Source organism: Purpureocillium takamizusanense, chromosome 7, assembly GCF_022605165.1.
Source record: "Purpureocillium takamizusanense chromosome 7, complete sequence".
NCBI lineage: Eukaryota > Fungi > Ascomycota > Sordariomycetes > Hypocreales > Ophiocordycipitaceae > Purpureocillium > Purpureocillium takamizusanense.
This window is the reverse complement of record NC_063074.1, coordinates 1,217,811-1,245,451: the sequence shown is the minus strand read 5'-3', so window position 1 is coordinate 1,245,451 and position 27,641 is coordinate 1,217,811. Positions and strand designations below refer to the sequence as shown.

The 27,641-nt window shown below is 60.7% G+C and overlaps 9 protein-coding genes across 9 annotated transcripts; 4 read left to right on the top strand and 5 right to left on the bottom strand.

Moving 5' to 3' along the window:
* Positions 1-495: 495 nt before the first annotated feature.
* RIB7 (2,5-diamino-6-(ribosylamino)-4(3H)-pyrimidinone 5'-phosphate reductase) lies at positions 496-1,467 on the bottom strand (the record flags this gene model as incomplete). The annotated part of the gene is made up of 1 exon (XM_047989211.1): positions 496-1,467. One exon carries the CDS (start codon positions 1,465-1,467, stop codon positions 496-498), a length of 972 nt encoding a protein of 323 aa, XP_047845210.1.
* A 378-nt stretch (positions 1,468-1,845) lies between these two features.
* On the bottom strand, positions 1,846-3,548 carry JDV02_007688 (uncharacterized protein). Its single transcript, XM_047989210.1, has 2 exons — positions 2,791-3,548; positions 1,846-2,704 (listed from the first exon to the last, which is right to left on the bottom strand). The coding sequence occupies exons 1-2, from the start codon at positions 3,382-3,384 to the stop codon at positions 1,940-1,942; spliced, it is 1,359 nt and encodes a 452-aa protein (XP_047845209.1). The 5' UTR covers positions 3,385-3,548; the 3' UTR covers positions 1,846-1,939.
* Positions 3,549-3,805: 257 nt separating this feature from the next.
* On the top strand, positions 3,806-5,508 carry PEX7 (peroxisomal targeting signal 2 receptor; the record flags this gene model as incomplete). The annotated part of the gene is made up of 3 exons (XM_047989209.1): positions 3,806-4,299; positions 4,418-4,643; positions 4,771-5,508. Exons 1-3 carry the CDS (start codon positions 3,833-3,835, stop codon positions 5,506-5,508), a joined length of 1,431 nt encoding a protein of 476 aa, XP_047845208.1. The 5' UTR covers positions 3,806-3,832.
* A 158-nt stretch (positions 5,509-5,666) lies between these two features.
* JDV02_007686 (RNA helicase) lies at positions 5,667-8,088 on the bottom strand. Its single transcript, XM_047989208.1, has 2 exons — positions 7,592-8,088; positions 5,667-7,533 (listed from the first exon to the last, which is right to left on the bottom strand). The coding sequence occupies exons 1-2, from the start codon at positions 7,957-7,959 to the stop codon at positions 5,991-5,993; spliced, it is 1,911 nt and encodes a 636-aa protein (XP_047845207.1). The 5' UTR covers positions 7,960-8,088; the 3' UTR covers positions 5,667-5,990.
* Positions 8,089-8,850: 762 nt separating this feature from the next.
* Positions 8,851-9,392, top strand: JDV02_007685 (uncharacterized protein; the record flags this gene model as incomplete). The annotated part of the gene is made up of 2 exons (XM_047989207.1): positions 8,851-9,230; positions 9,335-9,392. 2 exons carry the CDS (start codon positions 8,851-8,853, stop codon positions 9,390-9,392), a joined length of 438 nt encoding a protein of 145 aa, XP_047845206.1.
* A 93-nt stretch (positions 9,393-9,485) lies between these two features.
* JDV02_007684 (uncharacterized protein) lies at positions 9,486-11,099 on the top strand (the record flags this gene model as incomplete). The annotated part of the gene is made up of 1 exon (XM_047989206.1): positions 9,486-11,099. The coding sequence occupies one exon, from the start codon at positions 9,486-9,488 to the stop codon at positions 11,097-11,099; it is 1,614 nt and encodes a 537-aa protein (XP_047845205.1).
* On the bottom strand, positions 10,871-16,528 carry JDV02_007683 (uncharacterized protein). Its single transcript, XM_047989205.1, has 4 exons — positions 15,258-16,528; positions 15,109-15,196; positions 12,195-15,047; positions 10,871-12,127 (listed from the first exon to the last, which is right to left on the bottom strand). Exons 1-4 carry the CDS (start codon positions 15,431-15,433, stop codon positions 11,504-11,506), a joined length of 3,741 nt encoding a protein of 1,246 aa, XP_047845204.1. The 5' UTR covers positions 15,434-16,528; the 3' UTR covers positions 10,871-11,503.
* SMC2 (Structural maintenance of chromosomes protein 2) lies at positions 15,894-20,041 on the top strand. Its single transcript, XM_047989204.1, has 5 exons — positions 15,894-15,987; positions 16,045-16,085; positions 16,152-16,272; positions 16,324-19,412; positions 19,494-20,041. The coding sequence occupies exons 1-5, from the start codon at positions 15,961-15,963 to the stop codon at positions 19,756-19,758; spliced, it is 3,543 nt and encodes a 1,180-aa protein (XP_047845203.1). The 5' UTR covers positions 15,894-15,960; the 3' UTR covers positions 19,759-20,041.
* A 91-nt stretch (positions 20,042-20,132) lies between these two features.
* On the bottom strand, positions 20,133-21,095 carry JDV02_007681 (uncharacterized protein; the record flags this gene model as incomplete). Its single annotated transcript, XM_047989203.1, has 1 exon — positions 20,133-21,095. One exon carries the CDS (start codon positions 21,093-21,095, stop codon positions 20,133-20,135), a length of 963 nt encoding a protein of 320 aa, XP_047845202.1.
* Between the last annotated feature and the right edge of the window lie 6,546 nt (positions 21,096-27,641).

Genomic DNA, 27,641 nt, shown 5'->3' with positions numbered 1-27,641 from the left:
GCTGGCTGACAAGGACGGTGGATTTAGGCTATCTGTGGGCCCGGTCCTACCGGCCGATTTGGGTATGCTACGCGCTCGCCCGCACTTCGGCGCCGCTCGCTCGCCGTGGTCGCGCCGGATTCGCCGCGGGCGACGGCGGGCACCGAGGGAAGGGCCCGTGTACGGTCGACCAGCCAACTTCCCAAGGTCCCCCCCCCGGGACGGGTCGGAATGTTGTGGCACGGTGGCAGGAGATGGACGGGTCTGTGGACTGCGGGGTGGATGCGTCTGGGATGGAGCGATGGGAGGGTGTCGTGGCGTTGCGACTGTCTGGGCTACGTACTTTTCCAACGAAGCCATGCCATGCCTACTACTTCGAGTAGTGGACAGTGATGTTGGAGGGTTTGGTGCTGGCAGGGAGCGAGGCATGGCGGCGAGGAGCTAAGAAAGTGAGCGTGCGTGTCTGTAAAGATGAGACGGCCATGTCCCGTGTTGCAAAAAAGTCCGTCATCGGCCCTACGGATGCAGCCGGCCGCACAGAACCACGTCCTCCCCGAGCGGCATCCACGAGATGCCGGACAACCTGGCCGCCGGGACCGGGACGGGCGCCCCGCCGTGGTGCGCGTCCGTGACCCGCTCCGGCGAGACCACGACGCCGCCCCGGCCGAGCCACGTCGGCGCAATGGTCACGATGACCGAGTCCACGAGCCCCTGGCAGTCCGGATGGAGCAGCGCGTTGATGACGCGACCGCCGCCCTCGACCATGACGCTGGCGAGGCCCTCGGCGGCCAGCGCGGCGAATATGTCCTCCCAGCGGAACGTCCTCCTCGCGGCCGCCGCCGGCGACCCCCCGTCGTCATCTTGTCCCCCCCCTCCGGGGGCGGCGGCGGCGGCGTTAGTAGATGAAGGAGGAGAAGGAGATGACTTGACGTGGATGTACTTGCCGCCGTGCTCGCGCAGCATCGCAGCGCTCCCCGTCGGCACGTCGGCCTCGGACACGGCGGTGAGGACGTACGGCGCGAGCCCGGCCCCGGCGCGGGCCAGCTCGAGGACCTTGTCGGCGCGGCGCGGAGTCCAGCGGAGGCGCGGGTCCACAACGATGGGCCGCGGCTGCTGCTGCTGCTGTTGTTGCACGCCGGCGATGCGGCAGTTGAGCCCCGGGTCGTCGGCCAGCACCGTCGACACGCCCACGAGGATGGCGTCGTGCCGCGACCGCAGGTAGTGCGTCATGGCCTTGGACTCGGCGCCCGAGAGGCGCGTGCGCAGTCCCGGCGCGAGGGCGAGCGTCGAGTCGAGCGACGTGGCGAACGTGAGCGTGACGAACGGGCGCCGCTGCTCCCGCCGCCCGCTCGCGGTGCCGTCAGATGAGGCTGCAGCAGGAAAAGCAGTGGGCGTGCTTGTCTGTGTAGCCGACAATGATCGAGCCGGGGGCAGGTGCGGTTCGAGGGCCGCGGCCGAGGAGGCAGCAAAGGTGAGCTGCTCCGACATTTTTGCAGTTGAGTCTGTGCTGGTGGCGGTGATGGTGGTGCTGGGCGCGCGCGAACGGCGGCTGCACCAGCGGGCGAGCGGCAAGTGGCGAGGCTGCGAGTGCTGGTCGGGAGACCCTGAATTCTGGGGCCGCCGCCCTGTGTTGCCTGGGGAGGGAAGACGGGATGTTGCTCGCGTGACGTTCGAAAAAAAAAAAAGAACAAGGAGGTGAAGCTATTCGTTCATAGGGGAGTCAGCAGCGACGTCGGATGGGCAGGTAAGACTTACCTATTCGAAACGCGACCCCACCACGATTGGCGCAGCAGAGTCTAAGACCCCGACGTCAGAAATGAAGACTGAAAAGCTCAAGGCAGGCACACGCGGATTGCATTCGGACAAGCCGAAATTTATTATTATTCGCCATAGCGCCGTCGCCGCGGCGTGTGTACGTACATGCGAGTGAGTTTCTTTGCTGCCCCCCGGCCCATCTTCGTCATCCAGTCAAGGCGGCTGGCTCCTTGCTGTCCTTGTCGTATATCGGATTCCCATCATCGTCAAACTCGGCCCACTGGAAAAACGAGCACCCCTCCTTGCCCGGCACGTTGCTCGCGTGACACATCCAGAAATAGCGCCCGTAGTTGTCCCTCTTGCGTTGCACCACCCGCAGCACGCACGGGATCCCGCATCGGCAGCGCGGTGTGTGCCGCGGGTGGAACCGCTGCCGGTAGTCACGGTACGTGATGTTGATGCGCCGCACGCCCGCCACCGGGTGCGGGTCGATGGACGGCGCCGGGGCGATGCAGTGCTTCCACTCCTCCTGCATCTCGGCGTGCATCACGAGCAGCGAGTTGTGCGGCAGGTGGATCGCGATTTGGCCCTCGGCGTCCGGGTCGTCCTCGGCCGTCTTGACTCCGCCGCTGCTCGACGACGACGACGGCGCCTCGTTGCCGTCCTTGTCCTTGTCTTTGGGCAGGACCCTGCGGACGCGGAACTCGCGCGCGACGCCGAGCGAGACGGAGCCGATGACCGCGCGCGGGCCGAGATACGTGAGCTGGTCGCTGTGCCAGCCAACGCTCTCCTGGGCACCCTTGTAGCAGTTGACGAATGCCGAGTTGGGGACCCACGCGTGCGGCGACTGGTACTTGAGCTTCTTGCCGCCGGGATACCGCGTCGCGATGCGATGCTGAACCTCCCTGTTGACGGCCTCTTGCACTATGGGCTTGACCTTGGCGAGCTGGGGTGTGATGCGCCGAACGTCCTGCGTGCGGGTCGTCAGCGGCATCGCTCAATTGTACGAATTACGTTGCTACATCCATTTGCAGCTGGAGGCGCTCGAGCACTTACTGTGAGCTTTGCTCCGTTATAATAGTAGTCCGCCTTTTGCGTCTGCATCGCCTCGTAGCTCTCGACGAAGAAGCTCGATGTGTGCGGGCTCGACACGACATTGTCGAACAGCTTAAATGTAATCTTCTCAAACGACTCGGCCTCCTTGAGAAGCTCGCGCAGCAGGTCATTTGCGTCTTCCGCGGGCAGGAAGTTATGGATGATGGTGCAGGGTGTGTGCTCGGCCACGTCGGCCGGGTCGTACAGGTGCAGGGTGCTGCCCCGCTTCGACTTGAGCTTCTTCGTCTTCTTCTCCGGCGATGAGCTGGTGTCGTTCGACGGCAGTGCGTACTGCTTCAAAGACCTCTGGTAGCCAATAGCGCCGCTCTTCCTGCTGCTGATATGCGCGTGCTGCTGTTGCTGCAGCGCCGTCGACGCTTGGGAGACGCAGCCGTCGTGAGCGAGCAGAATGTCAAGGAGAGTCTCTTGTTCCACGGCGGGATGCAGGGAAGACAACAGGGCGAGCTTGACGTCTGTCGGTTCGTCTCCGTCTCCAAGGCCTGCTTCTGGCGCGGGACTCAGTTTACGCTTCGGCCTGGTGAGGAACGACTTCATGCTGTTGCGCAAATCGTGTAAGAGGACAATGAGCCCTCGCCCGTTTCGATGGCGCGCGACGCCCGCGACCGATATGTATCTGGCGAAGGGAGGTTTTACAAGTTCGGTTAATGCTATGACAAAAAGGAAAAGAAGAACGGCCGCCAGGGCCTGGGCCGATATCTGCAGCAACGCAATTACCAAGCGTGATTCTGCAGTCGATAGACGAAAGGGCGCGCGCCACCGGGACGCGAAGTCACGTGACTGAAGTCGGCTGTCATGACTGCTTGATGGCCCCGGTAGTCGCATGCCCCCGCCCGTAAAACGCGCCCCGCGATCTGCTAAAAGTGCCCCTGTAGTCTCGGTGCAATCCATTGCTCACAGCGGCCGGCCAAGCGCCGTCGACCCCTCGGCCAGCGCTCCACAGCGGACGACCAGCCACTGACGACGGGCCCCATTACCGAGGCACATGTCAAGTTGGAACCACCTCAGACCTCGAATACCTTATGTTGGATACCTAAGGTTATATTGTAGCTTAGGGAGGAATGAGCGGCGCCTCTCCGTCATCACCAATCCTGCTTCAACAGCAATTGTAGAACCTCTTTGCCACCCCCTCCCTCCCCCCAACCGCAATGGTGAGCACCGTCGCGCCGGCCCTGCAGAACCTCCGACGATAGGACCCGTGCTCGCGCAAGACGACGACGACGACGACACGCCCGCCCTCTGCTGTCCCGCGCTCCCGTCCGCCCGCCCGCCCGCCATCATGGCTGCCATGCTCGAGTTCCGCACGCAGGGTTACAACCCCTACGCGGTCAAGTACTCGCCCTACTACGACTCGCGCATCGCCGTCGCCACCTCGGCAAACTTTGGCATCGTCGGCAACGGCCGCGTCTTTGCCCTGGGCCTGACGGCGCAAGGCGTCCAGGTCGAGAAGACGTGAGTTGGTCACCAAAAGGCGAAAGGAGCGCGCGAGAGCACAGCACCGCTTGCTCTCGAGCCTGTATAGAGAGAGAGAGAGACATGGGAAAAGAGGACTGACACAGTTGCGCCACAGCTTCGACACAAACGACGCCCTCTACGACCTCGCCTGGTCCGAAATCAACGAGAACCAACTCATCGTCGCGTGCGGCGACGGCTCCCTCAAGCTCTTCGACCTCGCCGTCAACGATTTCCCCGTCATGAACTTTCACGAGCACAAGCGCGAGACGTTTTCCGTATGCTGGAGTCCCATCACCAAGGACTCGTTTCTCTCGAGCTCCTGGGACGGTACCGTCAAGATTGTACGCCGCCCCCCTTCTCTTCCCCTCACCAGTCCCCCCCGGGCCGCTTCCCCGCCGGAGAGCGGGAGAGAGAAAGGAGAAAAGTCCCACCACCGCCGCTGACAGTCAAAAAATCCCTTTTGCGCAGTGGTCCCCGACCAGGACGCAATCCCTCCGCACGCTGCCCATCGGCAACTGCACCTACAGCGCCTCCTTCTGCCCCTCCAACCCGGCCCTCATCTCCGCCGTCTCCTCCGACTCGCACCTCCGCATCTTCGACCTGCGCACCCCCTCGTCGGCAAAGTACCACCTCGTCTCCACGATACCCGTCCACGCCGCCGGCTCCTCCGGCCCCCAGCCCGGCGTCGGCCTCCCCGGCCCGCCGCCCGCCGCCGCCGCGGCGGCGAGCCCCCCCTCCGAGGTCCTCACCCACGACTGGAACAAGTACAACTCGACCGTCGTCGCCACCGGCGGCGTCGACCGCATCATCCGCACCTTTGACATCCGCAGCCCCGCCGCCGGCCCCCTCGCCGTCATGCAGGGCCACGACTACGCCGTCCGCCGCCTGGCCTGGAGCCCGCACGCGAGCGACGTCCTCATAAGCGCCAGCTACGACATGACTGTGCGCCTGTGGAACGACGCCGGCGCGTCCGCCGCCGCCGCCGCCGCTCCCCAGCAACAGCGTCCGCCGCAGGGCCCCTCCAGCGCCATACCCGGTGCCGCGGGCACGAGGGCCGGCCACCAGATGGGCATCATGAACCGCCACACCGAGTTCGTGACGGGAGTGGACTGGTGTCTGTTTGGTGTCGGCGGATGGGTCGCGTCGGTGGGCTGGGACGAGAGAGTGCTACTATGGGACGCCAATATGCTCATGGGCCATCGGTGAGGGGCACGCGTCACGCAGTGGCCGTTGACCCATGGGGCAACGTCTTGTGGTAAGTGAGGTGGTCGGATGACGGGCAAAAACATGGCAATGCATGGCGTTTTGGGATGCAGCGCATGCGGCAGAGCTGCCGTAGTTGGCTCGGACAATTGGGCCTCGATGATCAGCATGAGAATATTACAATCAGATACACAGGTTTTTATACAAGGTCCATTATTTGGGAGAGTTGGTTCCAAAACGCCTCTGACGTGATGCCCGTCCGTCCCTGAAGCCCCCCTTTCTACTGTACACAAAATTCCAGGCCCCTGGTTCGATGTTTGGTATCTTACACGCTTTTCCACACACACATATTCATGACATCGCCCTGATACATGATGAAAGGACTAACGCTGTCTAAAAAGACAAAGTTGCTTTCATGCACGTCATCGGCAAGGATGGGGATGCGGCGTCCTCGCGTGCGGAGAGCGAGGCTTCAGCACTTGGCTTTACCACTGGCTACGCCCAGAGCCGCGGCCCGAGCCGGGGCCGTCGCGCCGTACGTGGCGTCCCATCTCGACGAACGGATCCGACGACCGCCTGTCATCTGAAGAACGGGAGTTGAAACGCCCAGGGCCTCGGCGGTCACCCCGATCATTGCCGGAGTCGCGTCGAGCCATGCCGTCTTGAATATTCAAGTTAGACCTGGCCAGGCCCAGACCGCGCGCCCAGGTCGAGCTGACGGCCGGCGGCTCAGCCCAGCCCCAGCCCATAGTCGCCCAGAGATTCAAATCATCGACAAGTTCATCCTTGTTGCTGTGTTGACCGCCACCAAAGATGGACTTGTAAGCTCCTCCCAAGATGTGCTTCTTAATAGAGTTTGCGAGATCGAGCATTTCGCGATGACCCTGGGGGAGATCCCCGGATGCGATATCGACCGCTGCGCTCTCGAGTGACTTGTTCTGCTGGAGTGGGAGTCCCTTCAGGAGCCTCCTCGCACTGCTAAGCGACATGGGTGGCATCAGGAGCCAGCCCTCACCCTCTTTGTTCTGTCTCCCGGTACGGCCCAGTCGATGGATGTAGGACTCGCGGTCGCGCGGGGCGTCAATCTGAATGACGTGCGTGACATCAGGGAAGTCCATACCGCGGGCAGTGACATCGGAAGAAAAGATGACACCAGTTCGGGCCCGGCGAAACAGGTCGGCGGCCTTGGTCCGCTGGTTCTGAGTGAGCCCAGAGTGGATGGAGAAGGTTGGGATCTGCATCAAGTCACTGCGCCTTCGGTAGAAGCCGAGTTCGCCGCCGAGTTCGACGAGCGCGGTGGTGTTGAAGTATACAATCGCCTTGAAAGGCTTCAAGCTTCGATCTTGTTGACTCTTGGCGGACTCGCGGTCGATGAGCTCGAACAGACTGGGGAAGATGTTGGCCCACGAAGAGACGGCCACGATATGCTGCGGTACTCGTGCGTGGGTAAGGGACTCATTCTCGGCAATCGTCTGCACGAACTGGAAGTCTTGCGGTCGGACCATTGAGCGGGCCAGGCGGATGACGTTGTCGGGGATGGTGGCGGAGACCAGCATGGTTTGGCGGACCTTTTCGTCCTTGTTCGGGAGGCACCTCATGATCTCTTGCAGCTCCGCCTCAAAGCCGACGTCGAGCATACGGTCGGCCTCGTCGAGTACGAGAGCAGCCAGGTTTGGGGCGTCAATACCAGAGGCAGGGTCTTGCAGCAGGTCATTGAGGCGGCCGGGAGTGGCAACAAGCAGATGGCAGCCCTGGCGCTGCGTCTGACGGAGCATGTCGGCCTTGCGGGTTCCTCCGACAGCGGACTGAACGACGAGCCCGGTGTGTCGCACGAGACGCCTGGCTTCAGTGGCGATTTGCTCGGCGAGTTCGCGAGTCGGGGACAAAACGATGCCGCGGATATCGTCGGAGCGGGCGTGCCGCATCGCCTGTCTCGAGGCCAGCGACGGATCCTCCACAAGCATGCGCTGAAGCAACGGCAACAAAAAGGCAAGTGTCTTGCCAGTACCGGTCTTGGCCTGTGCAACACTGCAGCCATGGTTTAGCGAAGGTTGGTGGGTGTGAGGGGGATGGGAGAGACCCTTACATGTCGGTGCCCTTGAGGGCGGGGTTGATCGTCTTTGCCTGCACGGGGGTCATGTCTTCGTATCCCATGTCATCGGTGATGGCCTTTAGCAAGTTGCGGTGGACGCCGAGCTGTTCGAGATGGGCGAACTGGGTCGCCTCCTCGGGGGTGGCGGCGGCGGCGGCATCGACCACCGAGGAGTCCTCGGCGGTCACCTCGCTGCTGTACATGCGCGCACACTGTGCAATACTCTTCAGAGGCACACTGGAGCGGCCGAGAGATGCGATGCCCTGTCGCGCGACAGGCGCGAGGGCGCGACTGCGCGGGAGCATCGACGCCGACGCGGCGCTCGCCAGGCCGGCGCAGCGGCGGAGGCCATGTCTGAACATGACGGGCTTTCTTTCGATGGAAAGCGCGAAGTATGGCGAGCGAGTCAAAGATGAAAGGGGGGGTATCAGAGGCGTGCTGGGAAACACGGAAACGGAAAGGGAGAGAGAGAGAAAGCTGGAAGATGGAGGAGGAGTTGTTGCAACAGAAAAGGCAGGAACTGCGCTCCGAGAACTTTTTTTCGGGTCTGCAGTGGTCGCCCCTGCCTCGTCGGCCGCTTGTGCGAATCAGGAAAAGTCTGATGGGGCAACTCTGGATTAGCCTGGCGGTACGAAGTACGTACCTTTTGCTTCACTTGGGGCTGAGAGTCTGTGACTCGAATACTTTTCTCCACTGCGCGGGACGACATTATCACTTATTAGTAGTACTATTCCGACATTCGCTCACAGCTTATCGCACAAAGTGTGCATTGTAGAGCAAAGGCCAGGCTCAGCTCCCGCCCTCGCGCCCCGTCAAGCACTCAGAGCCTCTTCCGCGCTTGTTTGCGATAATACGGAAAACCCTTTCCTCGTGACGCCCGCGCCTCTAGACTCCAGAGCCCCTCCCTTCACACACGCCCTTTCAAAACGGGCATTGACAGACGTTCGTACAATCCGCCTCAATTTGAGGTACAAAAGGAGCCGGATGCTCTGGTGTGAGTTCCTCGGGCAATTGCTCAGCCTGTGCTACCTGTACGAGCATCCCGCACCCTGACTGCGTACGTATTGCCTGTCTAGCGACCCCTCAGTCTCCCATGGCTCGAGATGCTTCTCAAGGGCCTCTTGAGGCCAGCATCTTGCACCGCACGCAGAGGGTGCTTGTTCACGATAGGGAATAGATGACAGATTGCCTTCTCCAGACCAGCTGACTTCCCCCTCTTGTCCTGCCATCTATCCCACCACCCGTCACGCAGCATGGCCTTCTGCGGCCGCTGTGCCGGCCTGACCCTGCACGACTTCTACGACCGACCCATCCCCTTCCACCGCAACCTCGTCGACTTGAAGCAGAGCGCGGATGCCGGCTGTCCCTTCTGTTCCTTGTGCTGGGCCTCGCTTCTCAAAATCACCAACAAGGACCGGTTAGGAAAGCTGCTGCGAAATGAGTCTGCCTGGGATGAAGGCGAGAGGTGGACTCCCACAATGTGGCTGATGGGCGGCCACTTCCACACCCGCGGCAGAGCCGGGGCGTATATTGAAATCTCCTGTGGGAAGCCCAACCAAGTTGCATCGGGTGGCGAGCCGGAGGAGGAGTCCAATCCGAGATTCAGCGTGTCGGCGAGGCTCGAGGTTTACGAGTACGTGCGGCTTCCTTTATAGACGCAATGTGGGCTCCCACAACCTGCGCCACGTCCGTGATCCCTTGATCACAAAAGGCTGACGACCAGGAGCGTCCAAAAAGACTGCCTGGACAACCATCCACGTTCCGACTCTTGGGACGACGCAGCACGGCCGTCTAGAATCCGGAGCTGCGCGACAGCATAATCCAGGGGTGGCTGCGCACCTGTCGCGAAGAGCATCCCAAGTGCCGGGCCGGCAATGACAATGCCCCCATGCCTACGCGGGTCATTGACGTCCGGAGTCCGGACGGGCCATCAGCCCTGCGGCTCGTCTCGGGCCAGGGCATGTGCGAACCGTACATGGCCTTGTCCTACTGCTGGGGTGTGACGGCCGACGACATCCTGACCCTGACTCCCAAGACGTTTGCGTGCATGACCCAATGCATCGCGGAGTCGGATCTGGCACAGGCGCACCAGGACACGGTGTCCCTCGCTCGGGCACTGGGCATACGATACATATGGATCGACGCGCTGTGCATCATCCAAGGCGACGAACAAGACTGGACAAGGGAGTCTAGGAAGATGGCGCAGGTATACGGCAACGCCACCCTGACCGTCGTCGCCGGACGCTCCGCAGACGCAAGAAACGGCTACATCGACAACTTCGTGGACTCGTCACAAGCGGGGGCCCCGTCACCATGCCGGCTTCCTGTGGGCGGCACCCCGGCCTCGGACGCGGATTCTTCCAACGGCGGCGTCGTCATGGTCAGTCTGCCTCGTTCTACCGACCTCGGCCCCGTCGTGACCCGGGCGTGGTGCTGCCAGGAGAGGACTTGCTGTCGACGCGCCGTCATGTTTGGCACAGAGCAGCTCTTCTTCGAATGCGAGACCCTGCGCATCTACGAGAACGGGCTCATCGCAGATCGGCCGGCGGCGCGGTTCGCCTTTGACCAGCCGCCGCCGCCGTTGACTCTCTCGTCTTCTGCGCATCCTGACGAGCTGCGCGACAGGCGCGAGGCCACCCTGCGCAAGTGGTACGACTTCTTATACGTATACACGGCGTGCCGCCTGTCCGACCCGCACGACATCTTCGCCGCCATCGCCGCCATCGCCCAGCGGGCCGCGCGGGCTCTCGACTCACGCTACCTGGCCGGGATCTGGGAGTGCGACATGCTGCGCGGCCTGCTCTGGAAGCCGTGCTACCACCTCGAGGTGTCTCGGAACGCAAGGCTCGTGACCACGCGGCCCAAGCCCACGCGGCTCGCGGGCGCCGCCCGAGACTCGCGCGTTGTGCGCGCCCCGTCGTGGTCGTGGGCCGCCGTCGAGGGCCCCGTTTCGCATGAGAGCGCTACGCCCCCGAACATGGCGCGCTTCAGGGACCCGGCATATGCGAGGGCACGACCCGCGTGTGCGGGCTCAGCACGGTGGACGCGCGAAGACGACGACGACGACGACGAGCGGTGCGGGCCGGACAAGCTTCGCGTGCCCGCGCTGGAGCTGCGCCTCATCGGTCGCCTAGCCGCCGTGCGGGTGTCGCAGCACGGAGAGTGTGCCCTCAGCGTAGACGACTACATCGCCCAGACGTACCCGAGGGGAAGAAGGCGGGCGCTGCGGATAAACGTCGAAGGATTGCCGCTTCTCGGACTCGGAGCGGCCTTGGGGCTGGCTGACGATCCGTGTGGCCGCGTCGTGGGCATCGGGCTCTTCGACGTGCGCGAGGAGCGGGAAGGGGTCGACATCGTCTACTGCCTGCCCCTCGTCCGGGACAAGGGCCTGCTGCTGGCGAAGAGCGGTAATGGCCGCAGCTTCAGTCGGCTAGGGTGGTTCTGGGTCGAAAAGGAGGCTTGGTTTTCAAGCCACGAGGAGACGGAGGTGCATCTGTGTTGACGAGGCTCGCGGGGGTTGCACCGTTCCATACGTCGGTCAGCCTCTCAAGTCAAACAGCGAGGACGAGAGCCGAGCCGCAAGAGCCTCGTGCTGACGACGGTGGCCATCGCACCATGCTCACGGAATGGTCGTAAACGGCCTTTGCCCCCCTCAACACGTAATCCTTTCTGATCAAACCCAAACACGAGCCAGCCGACTGGCCAATCTGTTCGTATTGAAGCGTCCACGTGCGGAAATGTACTGTTTCGCGAGCCAACGCCGGCAACCATGTCCCATACCAGCCCTATGCACAAAAACACACATGCCATGCCTTAAGAACCAAAACCAAAACCTAGACGGGCCCTCTTCCATCCCCCTCGATTACGCAATAACGCCTGTTGTGCCGCTCGCCAGTGCCCAAGACCTCACAGCAATCCCTTGCTCATGTCATAGGACCAGCCGCCCTCGCGCCGCAACTTGTCGCGCGCAGCCAGGTCCTTCCGGATGTCATCCTCGGTCAAGCGATCGGCGCCGCTCCAGTTGGCGCTGGATGTGCGTGCACGGAACTTGTGCCACCTGTCCTTGCTCTTGTTGAAGACCTCTTCCATGTTCAGCGGCGCCGGAGGCCCGAAGATGTGAGACGGGTCCAGCGTCTCCTGATGCATCAGCGCCCGGCGCAGGTCGGGAGAGTCGGCCCACGCCGCCACCATGCCGTGTGACTCGTCCTCGTCTTCATCCTCGTCATCGGTCTGGATCTCAGGGAGCTCGATGGATTCACCGTTTTGGAACCGAGGCGATGACCGCGCTGGCTTGGCAGACGACTTGGCTCCATGAGGTGCCGCCGGGCGCGCGGGTGTCTTGTATGCGCCGCCAGCAGGGTTGGGGTTGGGCGCGAAAGGAATCGCGCCCTTGGATATCTGAGCCATGTCCAGGGGGTGGGCTGCCTTGACGTGACTGTTGTGCTGCGCTGTGACTGTGGCTTTGAACAGGTCGCGGGTTGCGCTCGGCGGAGCAGCCGTATATCCATACATGGACTTGGTGGGCAGGTCCTGCGCAAAGGTGGTCAACACACAGACTCAACAGCACGGGGGCTTCGATGGATGGGCCATCACTCACTTTCTTAAAGCCGGCCGACGGTCGCACGGGAGGGCCTTTGATGTTGCGTGACCTATCCTTGTCGGCCTCTTCGTCAAACGTCTCGCTGGTCCGGCGTCGCTTTGCATCGCTCCTCTCTGGGCCGCCCAGGGTGCGCTTGACGGCTGTCTTGCCCGCGTTGGTCAGGACCGCGTTGACGGGGCGGCTTGACTCATCCTGAGAGCGCTGCAGGTTGCCCGTCATCCGCGACTGTGGTCGCTGCGCCTCGGCCCTTGCGCCAGGAGCTGTCGAGATCCTCTTGTCGTGGCCCGCCGCGCCATCGGCCTGCCCATGCAGCTGAGATCGTACCGCAGGGGGTGGCGCTCGTGTCTGCTTCGCCTTCTCGATGGCCGCTTTTCGTTGAGCAGGAGTCTTGCCATCATTCTGAGATGCGGCAAACTCTCGCTCTTGACGCTTCTGCCGCTCGGCCTCTTGGCGCCGCGCCTCCTCCTGCTTCCGCTGCTCCTCTTGCGCGGCTGCGCGTTTCCGCTCAATCTCTGCCTTGGCATCGCGTCGACGCTGCGCCTCACGTTCATCCTGCTCCTTCTTCTTGGCTGCCAGGTCCAAGACCTTGGGGCGGCTTACCGACGCAGTGCCGCGCAGGCTCTGAGAAGAAGGCTTCGCGTGCAACGAGGCCTTGCTCGTTCTACTCCCAAGCTGGCTCTGAGACTGCGAACTGGAAGCACCCACAGTCTCGTGGGGGGTAGTTGACAGTCTGCTCGAAGGGTGGTACTGCGAGTGCTGAGAGCCAGTGTTTACCCTGATTACAGTTGGTGCCTGCCTTGCCTTGGTCTGGGACTCCTTGGTCGGCTTCATGGGTCGCTTTGTTTCCTTGGCTCGATTTCCTTGGCTCGATCCGACAGACTGAGAAGCAACCGGCGCAGGGGCGACAGGTAGGGCATCTTCCATCTCAACGTCTTTGTCAGACGGCTTTTGCTCCTGTTCCTCGACTGCAGGCGCCCGTCTAGGACTGGTTCTCGTGGCTTTCGGGGTGCTCTTCGGCAGGGTTCTCTCCTCTTGTTTCTTCAGGGCGATCTGTTTCTCCATGGCTGCAAGCTTTTCTTGTTCCTTGCTGAAGATGTATGCCTTTTCCCTCTCCTTTTCGCGCGCCTTCTCAAGTTTGTCGCTCTGCTCCACGGCTCGTTTCGCGTCTTTTTCCCGACGCTTCTGCTCCTTCTCCCGTTCAGTAGACGCTCTGGTACGCCGGGCGATAGGCTTCGTGGGACTTGCGTCTGGCTGCTGGCGACTCAGGGGATCCGCCTTTTGCTTGGAGGCGACAGATTCGGACGACATTGTAGGATGCAGTCCAAGCCGCGCTGTGGAGGGGGACATCAATGACTTCCCCTCGGCGCTGACTGCAGCACTGCTTGCCAACAGACCCCTGGAGCTCTTCAATATCGAGGAGAGCTTGTTCTTGACTTGCTTCAGAGGGCTCTCTCGCATTGTTCGGGAAGGAGACTTGGAGGGTGTATCCGCCTTTGTGGCCTCGACCGCGCTCATCAACGTGGGGTTCGAGACCGAGACAGTCTTCTTGAGAGCCAGTAGATCTGGGTCCGAAGCCGAGTGCATAATCGGGACGGTAGATACAGATGCTGACTTGCCGTGCCCATGGGCTCCGGGATATCCGGTCCGGGCGCGAAAGTCGGGCTGGCCGATTGTCTCTTTGCCCTGAATATCTTCCATTACATCCGCCGAATGGCTCTTTGGCAGTGCTGGCCTTAGGTCGGTGGTTTGGGTGGTTGTTGCGGGTGGCTCGATCCAATCGTCGTCGTCTTCGTCCTCATCTACTGGGAATGCCCCAGGCGTCGTCTGGACTGGCGTCTTCCGAACAGGGGATGGAGATCTAACTGCAGCAGGTTTCTGAGGCTGCGTCGCTGGCACCGTTGCAAGTTGTTTTGGTGGCGCGCCGCCGCCGGATTGCGACTTGCCCAGTCGGTTTATTTGGTCTTGCAGTCGTTGCGTGTATGTCATCGTATGGCTTGCGGCGACGTTGCTTTGCTCGTTCATGCCGCGGGCTGTGACGTCCTCGTCGACATCCATCTGGTCGTGGTGCTCATCATCATCATGGTCAAGTCTTGCGAGGTTCCCGAGACTCTTCCCGCCGGTTGGCCTGTTATAGTAGCTTGTTCGAATATGGTCCAAATGGCTTGTCCTGGAAACACGGCCGCCGATGCTCTTTCCCGCTGTGAGCGGCTCTCTTGCGGGCAGGGACGCAAAATTTAAGCTGCTCTTCCGGACCACGGGCCGTACCGGACTCGATCCGTCCGACGGTGACCGAGCATCGTCTGACTGTGGGTCGGCGTCGGCAGACTGATTTTGGCGCGCATTCGCAGTGGGATGTGTAGGAGCAGGGTTGGAACTCGACACCACGTCCATCTCCTCGTCCTCGGCAAGCTGGTCCGTCATGAAATCCACACGAGGCGTGGCGATCTTTGCCGTCGCATCGCTGAGCACACGAGTCGTCTGCTCCTCCCGAGCAGTCTGAAAGGTCTTTTCTGGCGACTCGAGAGCGATCTGCCGCGTTGAGCTCTCGCGCCTGACTGGCACAGTTGTCGTTGTGTGCCACTCGCCAATATTATAAGCGTCCTGGGTATCACCAGGCTCTGAATCCAAGTGAATGTTGACAGCGCCAACGTCCTGGCTGCCAAAGTATCCAGAGTCTTGAGTTGCCGTTGGTTTGGGCGAGAAGACGGGTTTCCGGGCAGAAGCCTGCTTGACGGGACTGTGCGAAGATCGAGCGCCTTGAGCATGAGCTTGTGGCGACTGGTTGAGGTCGGCTTGAGAGGCGACTTTGAGAGGGATATTTGGGGTCGGCGCGAATACGTCGGACAGAGGCTGCAAATAGAAGGTCAGCTGCTGTCCGGTCTAGGCGCACATCCGGTTCCCAATAACTTACCACACGCGATTCGGCCGGATTCTTGCGGGCCGTTCGTGGTGTCTTCCCGCGCAGCTTTCCAGGCGTTTTGAATGTTTCCGCAAGGTTTCTGATACGACGTATTGAGTTAGCCGCACGGATCGAACGCACGCGAGGGGGGCGCGAATTACGTTTCGTTTTCGTTGAAGATGCCAGCCATGTGCTCGTTGAGCCAGTCAAGCTCGTTCCGTACCGAGAATGAGAACTCTTCCACCTCAGCTTGCGTGATCTTAAGAGCGGAAGATCGCTCCTCAGCGATCCAGGCCGAGGAGCCGACCTGCAGTCGCGGTCCTCTCATGGCGGCCATGGTCGCAGGAAATAACCGGTCAAGGACCCCGCAGCTGAAGTGTCGCGAACCACAAAGACGATGTCGGTCAACTCGAGGATATCATACGGGCGTCTGCCGGGCTGTATGTGAGGATTGTTGGGGGTCTTGTATGCTCCGCGTTCATTTATGTGCCTCTGCGCAGGCAAGGAGCGTTGTTGATGGACAGTGGAGAGCTTCAAACGTTGGCGCAGCCAGTCACTCATTCCACGACGTCTTGTTTTGATTGAGCCCGAATCGGGCTAGCGTCGGCAGCCAGACTGGCATCGCTCGCCCTTGCCAGAGTCGCGTTTTCCAGGTCGCTCACGTGACTATGCAGTTTCAACTTATGTAAGGGGAAAAGGGACGCGCACACGTGATGATATGGCCCCTTATCAGTAACCAAACACGCCTTGTTTACTTTGGGCGTCGCGCGTCGCCAGATGAGCGGGCAACAGACCCTCGCATCGCGGCCCTTACAGTCTCTGCCCGCAAGTTGCAACCCGCCAACGCAGCGACCGGCGCCCATAATGAGGGTGATCGAAGTGATTATCGACGTGCGTCCTACCGGGGCCCATGAAACTCAACTTGTGCGTCGCTGACGGTTAGCACAGGGCTTCAAGTCGTACGCCGTACGAACGGTCATCTCAGGATGGTGAGGGGTCTCAGCCGTGCTCGGGAGTGGCATCCGGCGCCGCATCCAGACTGACAACCCCTTTAGGGACGAGAGCTTCAACTCCATCACCGGCCACAACGGCAGTGGCAAATCCAACATTCTCGACTCAATATGCTTCGTCCTGGGCATCACCAACATGTCCACGGTTCGAGCGCAGAACCTACAGGTAAGGGATGAGCCGGCGCAGCTTGCTGCAGGTGGGATCTAACGTGTGTAGGACCTCATTTATAAGCGCGGACAGGCTGGCGTCACAAAAGCCAGCGTTACCATCGTGTTCGACAACCGGGATACTAAGACGTCGCCGATCGGGTTCGAAGAGTATGCCACCATTAGCGTCACACGCCAAATCGTCCTGGGCGGCACGTCCAAGTACCTCATAAATGGCCACCGTGCACAGCAGCAGACGGTACAGAACTTGTTCCAGTCCGTCCAGCTGAACATCAACAACCCCAACTTCCTCATCATGCAAGGCCGAATTACCAAAGTCCTCAACATGAAGGCAGTGGAGATCCTTGCCATGATTGAGGAAGCGGCAGGCACGCGAATGTTTGAGGATAGGAGAGACAAGGCGCTCAAGACCATGGCTAAGAAGGAGCTCAAGTTGCAGGAGTTGAGGGAGCTGCTCAAAGATGAGATTGAGCCCAAGCTGGAGAAGCTGCGTACCGAGAAGCGCGCATTCCTCGATTTCCAACAGACACAAAACGATCTAGAGCGACTCACAAGGCTTGTCGTTGCCTACGACTATATCAAGTGCCAGGAAAAGCTAAAGCAATCTGCTGCCGATCTCGAGGGCAAGAAGCAGAGGCACAAGAGCCTGGAAGATTCCGCGTCGCGCATGAAGGGCGAGATCGCGCACCTCGAGGAAGATGTGAAAAAGGTCCGCGCTCAACGGGACAAGGAGCTTAAGAAGGGCGGCAAGGCTCAGGCGCTGGAGGAGGCGGTCAAAAAGCACGCCAACGAGCTAGTGCGACTTGCCACGGTCATGGATCTCAAGAACACGAGCTTGGCCGAGGAGAGTGAAAAAAGGTCCGCCGTGGAGAAGAATGTCGCTGAGCTCGAGACTGCGCTCGAAGACAAGACGACATCTTTCAACGAAGCCAAGTCCGCCTACGACGCAGCAAAGGACGACCTCGCAAAGCAGACCAAGGATGTCGAGTCCAAGGAGGAGCTGCTTCAAACCCTTCAAACTGGCGTCGCATCAAAGGACGGCCAGGAGAATGGCTACCAGGGCCAGTTGCAAGACGCGAGGAATCGCGCGACAGCCGCTGCAACCGAGCAGGAGCAGGCCAAGATCAAGATTTCCCACCTGCAGAGTAGGCTGAAGGAAGAAGAGCCTCGGGCAAAAAAAGCCAGGGAGCAGAATGCCGACCTCTTGCGGGACTTGGACGGCCTCAAATCACAGGCTCAACGCCTCGAGAAGGAACTCGGCAAGCTGGGGTTTGAGCCAGGCCAAGAGGAAGACATGTACAAGCAAGAAGCGGCATTACAACAGTCAGTCCGTGAGTTGCGACAGGACTCGGACAAACTGAAGCGCCAGGTCGCCAACATCGACTTCAACTACGCGGACCCCGTCCCCGGCTTCGACCGGTCCAAGGTCAAGGGGCTGGTAGCGCAACTCTTCACCCTCGACAAGGAACACACCAAAGCAGGCACCGCCCTGGAGATTTGTGCCGGAGGCCGTTTGTACAACGTTGTCGTCGACACCGAAGTAACGGGCACGCAGCTGCTCCAGAAGGGCAAGCTGAGGAAGCGAGTAACGATCATTCCACTCAACAAGATCGCTGCGTTCAAGGCGTCTGCCCAGACAATCGCCACGGCGCAAAGTCTGGCTCCTGGCAAGGTTGATCTTGCCCTGTCGCTGGTTGGATACGATGAGGAAGTGTCGGCCGCGATGGAGTACGTCTTTGGCAACACGTTGGTGTGCGCCGACGCCGAAACCGCGAAGCGCGTCACGTTTGACCCGAATGTGAGGATGCGTAGCATAACCCTGGAGGGCGATGCTTACGATCCCTCTGGAACGCTCTCTGGTGGTAGCGCGCCGAACTCGAGCGGCGTTCTTGTCACTCTCCAGAAGCTCAACAACATCACGAGACAGCTCAGTGAGGCAGAGCAGTCGCTCAAGGAAGTGCAAACCAACATTGCCAAGCAAAAGTCCAAGCTGGACCAGGCGCGGCGCATCAAGCAGGACCTCGACTTGAAAAGCCACGAGATCAAGCTGGCCGAAGACCAAATCAGCGGCAACTCCTCGTCCTCGATCATCCAGGAGGTGGAGAACATGAAGACCACCATAAGCGAGCTTCAGGAGAGCATCTCGGCGGCCAAGAAGCGCCAGGCTGAGGCGAGCGCGGACGTGAAGCGGATCGACAAGGACATGAAGGATTTCGACACCAACAAGGACGCCAAGCTTGTGGAGCTTCAGAAGTCAATCGACAAGCTCAGGGCCAGCCTCGACAAGAATTCTGCCGCCGCGAAAACGCTGCAAAAAGAACTCCAAAACGCTCAGCTGGACCTAGAGCAGGTGGGCAGTGATCTCTCGGCCGCGCGTGACCAGCTGCAGGAAGTAAAGCTCGGCATCAAGGCGCAGCAGCAAGACGTCGAAGGCCTTGCCAAGCAGCAAGCCGAGTTGACAGAGACTCACGATGCCGTCCAGGCCCAGCTAGATGACGAGCGGGCCAAGCTGCACCTCTTTGATGATGAACTCCGCGCGCTGGAAGAGGCAACTCGCTCCAAAAACGCTCGGATAGCTGAGGACGGCTTGGAGATGCAAAAGCTTGGCCACCAGATCGAGCGCTTCCACAAGGAGCAGCAGGGTGCGGCGGAAAACGTCGCCCACCTCGAGGCGGACCACGACTGGATCGAGGACGAGAAGGACAAGTTTGGTCGCAGCGGCACGCCATACGACTTCCAGGGCCAGAACATTGGCGAGTGCAAGTCGACGCTTCGCAACTTGACGGAACGCTTCCAGGGCATGAAGAAGAAGATCAACCCCAAGGTTATGAACATGATTGACAGCGTCGAGAAGAAGGAAGTGTCGCTCAAGCACATGATCAAGACGGTCATCCGCGACAAGCGCAAGATCGAGGAGACGATTGTGAGCCTCGACGACTACAAGAAGAAGGCTCTGCAGGAGACGTGGGAGAAGGTCAACGGGGACTTTGGCCAGATCTTCTCGGAGCTCCTGCCCGGCGGCAGCTTCGCCAAGCTCGATCCCCCCGAGGGCAAGGCCATTAGCGACGGCCTCGAGGTCAAGGTCTGCCTGGGCAAGGTGTGGAAGCAGAGCCTGACGGAGCTGAGCGGTGGTCAAAGGTATGGAAACACTCGGTCCCCGATGAAGCAGATGAACAACAAACAAGAGGCGAAATGCGCTAACGAAACGTTACCTGCCAGGTCTCTCGTGGCCCTGTCGCTCATCATGGCTCTGCTGCAGTTCAAGCCCGCGCCCATGTACATCCTCGATGAGGTCGACGCCGCGCTGGATCTGTCGCACACGCAGAACATTGGCCGGCTCATCAAGACGCGCTTCAAGGGCTCCCAGTTCATCGTCGTCAGCCTCAAAGACGGCATGTTCCAAAACGCCAACCGCATCTTCCGCACGCGCTTCAGCGAGGGCACCAGCATGGTTCAGGCCCTGACGCCGGCGGACATGAAGTAGACTGGCGAAGAGGGTCGGTCGCTCGAGCGGGCTTGAGGTGGTCGACCGGCAGCGCGTGCGGGCGGTGTACGAGACTACGAAGAGAGGACATGACCGGGCGTGTTGAATGATGATTTCCGGAACTGGGTATCAAGGGCATGTGACGGAGCGGGCGATGGTTATGCGGTCTTGATGCGTATAGGCATAATGTCTTTTTTGCCACACTTTTGTACATGTAAATAGCAGATTGCAGGGTGTTTTGTCTTTAATACCACTGCGCAGCATTGATTGAGCAGGGCGCCGCTCTCCTGATGACTGGGCTAGATGAAGATTGACGCTCGGCGTGGCGCACCGGGAACCGGTCAGGTCGACGAGTGTCGTCTGCGTGTGCCTCACTACGCCGTGCCGCGTCCATCGTCTCCCAGCCCGTCGTCGCACAGACGAAGGATCCCCAAACGCTGCTTGATGCCGAGATGGCGCGCCAACCCTGGCGGGAGCTCCGCCTCCATGTTCAGGGCGGGACGCACGTCACCCGGGCGAAGCGCAACTCGCGCGCCGCGGTAGCCCCTGGACGCGATGTCCGCCTCGGGGGGGAACTCGAGGGGCAGCCGCATCTCCATTTCCGGGACGGCGCGCAGACCGCGGCTCAGCTTGGCGGCCAGAACCCGCGCCAGACGTCGCAACAGCTCCTCGCCGCCTTCGACACCGTCATCGGCCCACGGGAAGCGCGCGACGACGAAGCCGCCCTCGACGCGGCCCAGCAGCCTGCTCGACTTGGCCTCGTCTGGGAGCCACACGTCGATCTTGACATCGGCCAGGGGCGGGACGTCGCTACGCGTCAACGCCTCCCACTGATCAACGTCGCCGTCCTCGTGACTCGCTGGGCGGCCCTGTCGCGCGTCTCCCGTCCCGGTTCGATCCGCTGGAGGGAGCGCCGCGCTGGCCGGCTGGGCGAAGGTGTAGAGGGAATCGCAGCGGAGGGAGCCGATGCGCCGCTGGTCCTCGGCGCGCGACACGTCGATGCCCCGACACGCCTTTATGGGGTAGACGACTGCCGTTGGGCTCGGCACCTCGAGAGGGGCGGCATCAATGCTAGTAGTAGTAGTACTCGACTGGGTCGTCTGGTGCTGGTGTTGTTGGGTGGGAGCAGGGCAAGTGCCATGTTGCGCCAGGGGCCGGCCGAGCTTGGAGTGCGTCTGCCCCAGCGCGTCGCTTTGCTCGACCGGCACGGGGGGAAATATGATGAACATGGGAATAACGAAGACGGCGATGGTCGATGCGAACAGCAGAACGGCGCTCCAGTCCACTCGTCGGCTCAAGACAGCCAAGAATTCCATTGCATAGACGCGGGCTGCCATGCCGGCCGAGTTGGTCGCACCCCTTGGCCTGCCAGCTGCTGCTGTAAAAACTAACAAGTCCGTCCCGGTGGCTTCGCAGCGTGTCTGACGGACAAGAGAGTGCGTGCTGCTAGATGCGGCTTCGTGGTCACGGTTGTGGCCTGACGCACGAGGATGACTGAAGATGAAGTTCCCTTTGCGTGCAACTGAAACGGTATATGGAGTAGGGGCGCGACGCCGAAGCTTGGCGGGACCGCGTCGGACGGGCACGCATACGAAAGCAGCGCCTGCCAGTCATGATAGATAAAGGGGAGCTGAGCAATGTCGAATTGCCGTGCTCGCGAGTGCCTACTAACATGATGCTGAGATATTGCGGCTGAGGTGTAGGGTAGGCGAATTTCATTGACGCCTGTAAACCCAACCCCCCCTCTGGCCTTGGGTTTCCGTGAACGACTGAGCCCGGGCAAAGCACTATGGGGCGAGCTGTGGCTTCTCTGGATGGCAAGTATAGACAAGGTGTGTATGCGCCTGTTCAAACGCGAGCGAGTTCCCGAACCTCCGAGCTGCGTGACGGCGGCTCACCATGAGTCAACGACGATAATAAGGTCAGGCGTTTTTCACCAGGGATCAGGCCTGCCCGCTCACACCACAGATGGCAGATGGAACGCCGGCCAACAACGGTCGGAAGAAGCCGAAAACTTGCAGCTACGCAAGCTGTGCTCGCGGCAACAGAATCAGCCAACACCATCCAGAGACTGTTGGCTCTGAGTGCGCGAGCCTCTGACCGTCGCCGCGTCTTACGACTGCAACTCAGCCCAGGGAGGCCGTCCACGGATTCCAACGGAACGCCAAGAGCGCCTTTGCAAGCGGCTGCCGAGTGCCGCGTTTGTCACATGAATCGTCCCCAGACGGGACATGGGTAATTTTTGCGGCGAGGACAGGCTTTTGTCCGAGGCATGGGCCCGGAACCCCCACACACGGGTTCCCCTCACTTCACCACTCACCCGCCTGCTGACGCGCGACAGGACAGGCAGCCAAAGACGTCGGGCCAGCGGAGCACTGGCGTCGAAGCTGCTGATCCTTCAGTTCGCACCCCTGTGTCTGCTCCTTGACCGCCTGGTGCTAGCTGCGTGACCTCGGTGCCTCTCCATGGCAGACAGAGGAGGTTCGTAAACCGAGTGGGAACCTGCTCAAAAGGCGTCCCGCTGCAGCACAAAGAAAAAGGAGAGTGACACGCTGACATTGTTCCGGTTGCAATATCCGAAAGACCGGTCGACTCCTCCCTCGACGTAACTCGAACCGCTGCGGGACCGTCATCGTGACAGCTCGCAAATTCGGTTCGTCAGAGTCCCGAGATGCGAGCCGGAAGCCGCCGCCCCCACCAGACAGCGCTGGAGCGGACGCTTGCCTGCCAGGTTCGTTCGTGGCGCCATCTTCTCATTCTGGCCAGCTAATAACGTGCTTGACCTCATAGGTTGCCATCAACGGCCAACTCCGCCGTGCAAGGAGGACCCTGCCATCAACACCTGGGGCACCTTGCAGGCTGGATACGTCAGATGGTCCCGTCGTTGCTCAAGGGCCCCTGCGGTGCCTGCCTCTCGTGCCAGGGTGACAGCAGTGGTGCACCGTAAGTTGTGACAACCCTCGAGGCCGAGAAACGCCACAACCTTGACTCGTGGAGGAACGTCGATACGTAGTTGCATGCACCCCAGCCAGACCCCAGCCGTGGTCCTTTCCCTTTTCTCCAGGGCACGACGCACGCGTCTCTGTCGTCGAGGCACGCCCGTCACCCACCGGAGCGTGACCGGCTCCAGCGGAGCGCGGAGGCCGTCACGGCCCCGTCCAACGACTTGCATACTAGCTGGCCTGCAAGTCTGGGCATTTTCCCACCTGTCCAGCAACCGGCCCGTCGGATCTATTGCCGCGCTCAACACCCGTAGCCCAACTTGCCGTTTTCGGTAATAGCCGCGGGCTCATACGCAGCTGGATCGAAACATAGCCTTGTTGCTGCACGGCATGTCGCCTGCCTGTTGTTGATTGTGGCGGAAACGTCCCGGCTGCTGCAGTGGTCTGTCGACGAAGCATGCTTCCGCATCGCGTGGCGGAAAAGGCTTCTGCGTTGTCCTCGACGGTGAGGCTCGAATCGTGCTACGTACTCACCTCTTGAGGATAACTGCCATCATTCCCTGTCGGCCCCGTGGCTGCCCAAGAACAGGCGTACCTTGTCTTGAGATCGAGGGCCCCCGCCAGTTGAACGTCCCCGCCGGGCTTGCCCCATGAGCCTCGCGCCACAGATTATGCCGGGACGGCTCAGCTTCCCCCCACAACCCAAGACGGGCGACCCCTGCCGGAGAGCTGTTCTGGCTTTACTACTTGCATCTCCCTCGACTGGATGGCTGGTTGGCAGGCGCCGGGAGGCTGGGAGACAGAGCAGTCCCGGAGCTGGGATATCCCAGTTTCGGCAACAAGATTTCCCAGGAGGAGCGCACGAGAGCCGCCTGGCTCAGGGCGGCGGCAGCGGGTGACCTGGTTGCGCACACGGTGCCAAGGAACCCCAAAGCAGTCAGTCGTATGGTCGCAAACGTGGCGTCCACCTTTCCCATTCTTGGGCTGGTTGTACCCCTTGCTGCAGCCCCCTGACGCCATGTTCCCGGCCACCACCAAAGCGGACCGCGCGATCACCCCCGAGAGGCCTGGACGGACTTTGGTGTGGCCCCGGCGGCGGCGGCGGCGGCGGCGGCGGATTGAGCCCCGTAATGCCAGCGTCGAGCTGCACGGGCGGACGGGCAACGAAACAACCGTGGGCGTGATGAGGGACGCAGTCTGCCAATGTGGGTCGCAGCCGGAATATGCATTTAGTTACACTTGCGTACTAGTTTGTACGCGTCCTCGAAGGTCGAATGATACTTCCCCGTCCTCTCACGCGGACTGCAACATTGACGCCTCGCTCGTGACTATGGCCGCTCTGCTAATTATTGTGGCCGTTGTGATGGAACTTCTAGAACCCCTCCGGTGTGGACGCAGGGCCCGGTGGCACCACATGCCGGCCGTGGGACTCCTTCCCTGGACTGACTTTTGTTTGGTTGGACATGATGCTCACACCTCCTACCGATGCCACCGCGTTGAGCATATCGATGATGGGCGGCCATCGCCACGCTGATAGGCCTGTCTCTCTCGAGGACACTCTGCCGCCGTTGATCAGCGCGCCAAGGGCCGTCGAGAAATGTCCGTGGCGCTGCCCTGTCACTGCTATGCCCGTCTGTTGCAACGCGCAGAAGCGGTCCAGGACTGGTTGGTGACATCTCGTGGAAACGAACTGGAAGCGGAACGTATAGCCCTGCCAAGCCAGGACGCCATAAGCTCATCCAGGCTCAGAGCTCAGGCGCTTTTGTAGTTCTGGCATCGGGTGCTCCGTGCCAGGGTGGCCAGGCATTTGTTCTTGTCAAACCACCCAAGTCTTCTTGTACGGACCAGAACTGGCATATTGTCTCTTCAATTAGCATGAGCGCAAATCTTGGGGACGGCTTGTGCCGTCAACGCATTCCGCGATCCACTGGGGCACACTACTAACAGACGGGGGTGAGAGGCGAAAGGGGCATTTCCCCGTGGTAGTTTCACCGATGCAGGGATCGAGTGCCGATTCGCAGGAGCTGATCCTTCCAAGGCGGCGACCTCTATGTGCGTACGAACGTGCCATTAGAGGTAGGTGATACAGATCGGAATTCAGTCCCTCAGCAGGATGTCTGGTCTCGCGAGACGTTTGGCATCTCCGGTCTCGGGCTACAGTAGAGTAGCGTCAACGCACCTTCCTTCCGCTGAGCTGGAAGGCTTACCCCATCCGCACCTTCTCCAGCGTCCATGCCAGAAATTTCATGTACATATACTTGCACATTCCGTATCATGCTCTGGCGCCCAAGTGCTCTGTTGGGCTCTTGGACGCGCCTTCTCTTCTTCCATCAGCCCTGGACGTCTGTCATCCGGTCTGTCATCCAGCCGCCAGCCAGCTAAGCAGCCGGTGGGGCAGCGACCGGGCGGAAGGAGCGGGTGAATACCTAATAAGGAAGTGCAATGGAGTAACAGAAGGCCAGAGGGCCTTAGGTACGTTTAATATGTGCAAGGTACCACTACCATAGCCACGCGTACTCTTGTCTAGGTAGGTACGGCCTTGTTGCCTTAGCTCGCACCTCGCCCTCGTTAGGTGAGTACCTAGTAGGTACGTTTGAATAGCAGGGAGCACTGCACCTTGTTTCTTTTTTCCCCAACGCACGTTGCCTTTGATACCTTGGCGCCTGGCCCAGTACTACAGTCCTGTGTTTGTATATTGCCGTGGGAGGGGCCGGTGGTATGTGGGCACCAAGCGCTGCGTCGTATTCTCCGGTAAAGATTAGACTATGCACATAAGGTACCTAGCACTAGATTTAGTACGTAGGAACCTATGTACGAAGCACCTCAAGTGCTAGACCTTAGGTATTAAGGTGCCTTGCAGCTCAATCAACTGCAGTGCTGTCCTGGGCTGCCGTTCGAGATGACGTCCTGCCAGCGATGACGACAAAGCAGCAGTCGCCTTGGTGTGCAGGGGGCATGCATGTTTGTCTCTGTCGGGCCCGCTATGGAGGAGGAAAGAGACTCGTACGAGAGCCAGCATTAGCTCCTTGGCCGTCCCAATAGGCGTGGTGCGGAGTCATGGAGTACCTAACTTAGTACCTTACCTACCGTATTATGTAGGTTCAGTAAGGTAGGTACAGTACTTGGGCAATTTTCACAATCCGGCAGGTGCGTGCGAGACTCGTGATGCGCTTGCGCTTGCTCTTGCTTTCCTTGCATTTCGCCATTTGGCCCAGCCCAGCCCAGCCTAGCCCAGCCCAGCGCTCCCCCCCCCCTTCTGCCTTACAGTACCATCTGTCGAGGTCTGAGACCCTCCATCAGACAAACCAACATGGACCGCAACGCAGGTATCTCTTGGCTGCGTGCCAACTGCTGTCCGACCTGCATCATCGATCAGCCCAACAGCAACGGACGATGCCCGTCCCCTGGCCCAAGCCGGGCCGGCCTCCGAACGTGACACAACGCCGCCGCCCACTTTCTTCATCACCCAGCCAGCACCAATGCGGACATAGGTTGTCGTGGCCATGTACGGAGTACGTGACTATGGCGATGCACAACATCCGTACCCAGCACGCCACGATAGCATGGCGAGCCTCCCACACTAGATCCATGGAGCCCCGTGGACAGCCCCTTGTCGGTGAAGCCATATGCCCCGCTGCGAAATGTTGACTTTGGGACCTCGCAGCTTGATTCGAACCGTCGTCGGAAGCAGAGCCTGCTTGGCGGTCTCGGCTCTGACCTCTGCCGAAGTCTCTTGCAAGGTTGTCCAGCCAGCCCATCGCGATCCGCATCGATCTGGTTCCCGTAGGCTCTTTGGCGGCCCCTTACGACTGCATTCCGAATTCCGCGCGCCCGCTTCTCCGACCAGCTTGCCTCCTCGGCGAGTGCCAGACGCCAACGACGTCCCTCTGCCACTACATCCACACGAACCTTCATTGACCTGGGTCTATGGCCTTATCCAAGAGTTAAGTCTCGCCAACCAATACTAGTCTTGGTCGCAAGCTTGTGGCGTCGCTGCCACGCTGCCACGCCTTGCAGGTCCCACCCGCAGGTGCATGCCCGAGTGAATACCAGACAGCCAGCCAGCCAAGCCAGGGAGCCTTGTTCGGATAACCAAGCCATCCATCATAATGGCGCCAGTCAATGACGGGGCGCTTTCTGCACCGACCACGGAGCTGCACTGGCCAGGGCCCAACATTGGTTCCCAATTTCGGAATGGGGAACTGCAAGCCTGTGGCACGGATCAAGCGCTTTTCTCTGCCCGCCTTGTGGAGCTTGCTGTCGACGAACCTGAACTTCGTTGCACAGGCGGACGTGTCCTGGCCAGCCGCACGCCTGCGATCTCTCCAGGGGAGGATGGGGAGGCACAAGCTCTGGCTCTACGGATACACATCGGCGCTAGACAAAAGGGCCACGAATCATGGAAGCGCGACATGCGCGCTGCGCTTCCGACCGTGATGGATATTGCTCGCATTCGGTGCTCGTCGGTAAGTTAGTAGCCGCGCTCGACGACGCCCAGCACACGGGGCTTTCGGCGACTTCGGGCACCGTCTTGACCCCTCCACATTGTGGACAAGGTTCGGCCAATATGCTCGGAGTCGGGCGGCGGTGCCGCTGGCCCGTTTTTATGGAGATCCCGCGGGAAAGGCGTCTTCAAAGCTGCGCCGTGCGATTGACCTGGCACCCCAGCGTTGCGCGCATGTCAAGGCTGACGCCCATATGCTGTCTGGTCCCACGCGCCTGCTTACTCGAACGACTGCTGCCACCTTTGCGTTACGGTTGTACGCGCGGCGGCGGCCAGTGGCAGGTAACACGACACTGGACAGGAACCCCGTGTTTTGGAGGATGGCATGGCATGGCACGGCGTGGGTGCATGACCAACAACGCCTTCGACCAACCCCAGCCGTCTCCACCTGGCGCTGGCGCTCCCTGGGATGTGTGGAGCACCACAAACCGCACCAG

What these genes read in the sequence shown, in the direction of transcription:
- JDV02_007686 (XM_047989208.1), bottom strand. Translation starts at nt 7,959, where the DNA reads ATGTTCAGACATGGCCTCCGCCGCTGCGCCGGCCTGGCGAGCGCCGCG. An exon ending in GCCCTCAAGGGCACCGACAT is followed by an intron (nt 7,534 to 7,591) that starts GTAAGGGTCTCT and finishes CCATGGCTGCAG; the next exon opens with TGTTGCACAGGCCAAGACCG.
- JDV02_007683 (XM_047989205.1), bottom strand. Translation starts at nt 15,433, where the DNA reads ATGGCCGCCATGAGAGGACCGCGACTGCAGGTCGGCTCCTCGGCCTGG. An exon ending in ATCTTCAACGAAAACGAAAC is followed by an intron (nt 15,197 to 15,257) that starts GTAATTCGCGCC and finishes ACGTCGTATCAG; the next exon opens with AAACCTTGCGGAAACATTCA. An exon ending in CGTCGGCCGGCTTTAAGAAA is followed by an intron (nt 12,128 to 12,194) that starts GTGAGTGATGGC and finishes ACCTTTGCGCAG; the next exon opens with GACCTGCCCACCAAGTCCAT.
- JDV02_007688 (XM_047989210.1), bottom strand. Translation starts at nt 3,384, where the DNA reads ATGAAGTCGTTCCTCACCAGGCCGAAGCGTAAACTGAGTCCCGCGCCA. An exon ending in ATAACGGAGCAAAGCTCACA is followed by an intron (nt 2,705 to 2,790) that starts GTAAGTGCTCGA and finishes ACCCGCACGCAG; the next exon opens with GACGTTCGGCGCATCACACC.
- SMC2 (XM_047989204.1), top strand. Translation starts at nt 15,961, where the DNA reads ATGAGGGTGATCGAAGTGATTATCGAC. An exon ending in TTCGAGCGCAGAACCTACAG is followed by an intron (nt 16,273 to 16,323) that starts GTAAGGGATGAG and finishes TAACGTGTGTAG; the next exon opens with GACCTCATTTATAAGCGCGG. An exon ending in GAGCTGAGCGGTGGTCAAAG is followed by an intron (nt 19,413 to 19,493) that starts GTATGGAAACAC and finishes GTTACCTGCCAG; the next exon opens with GTCTCTCGTGGCCCTGTCGC.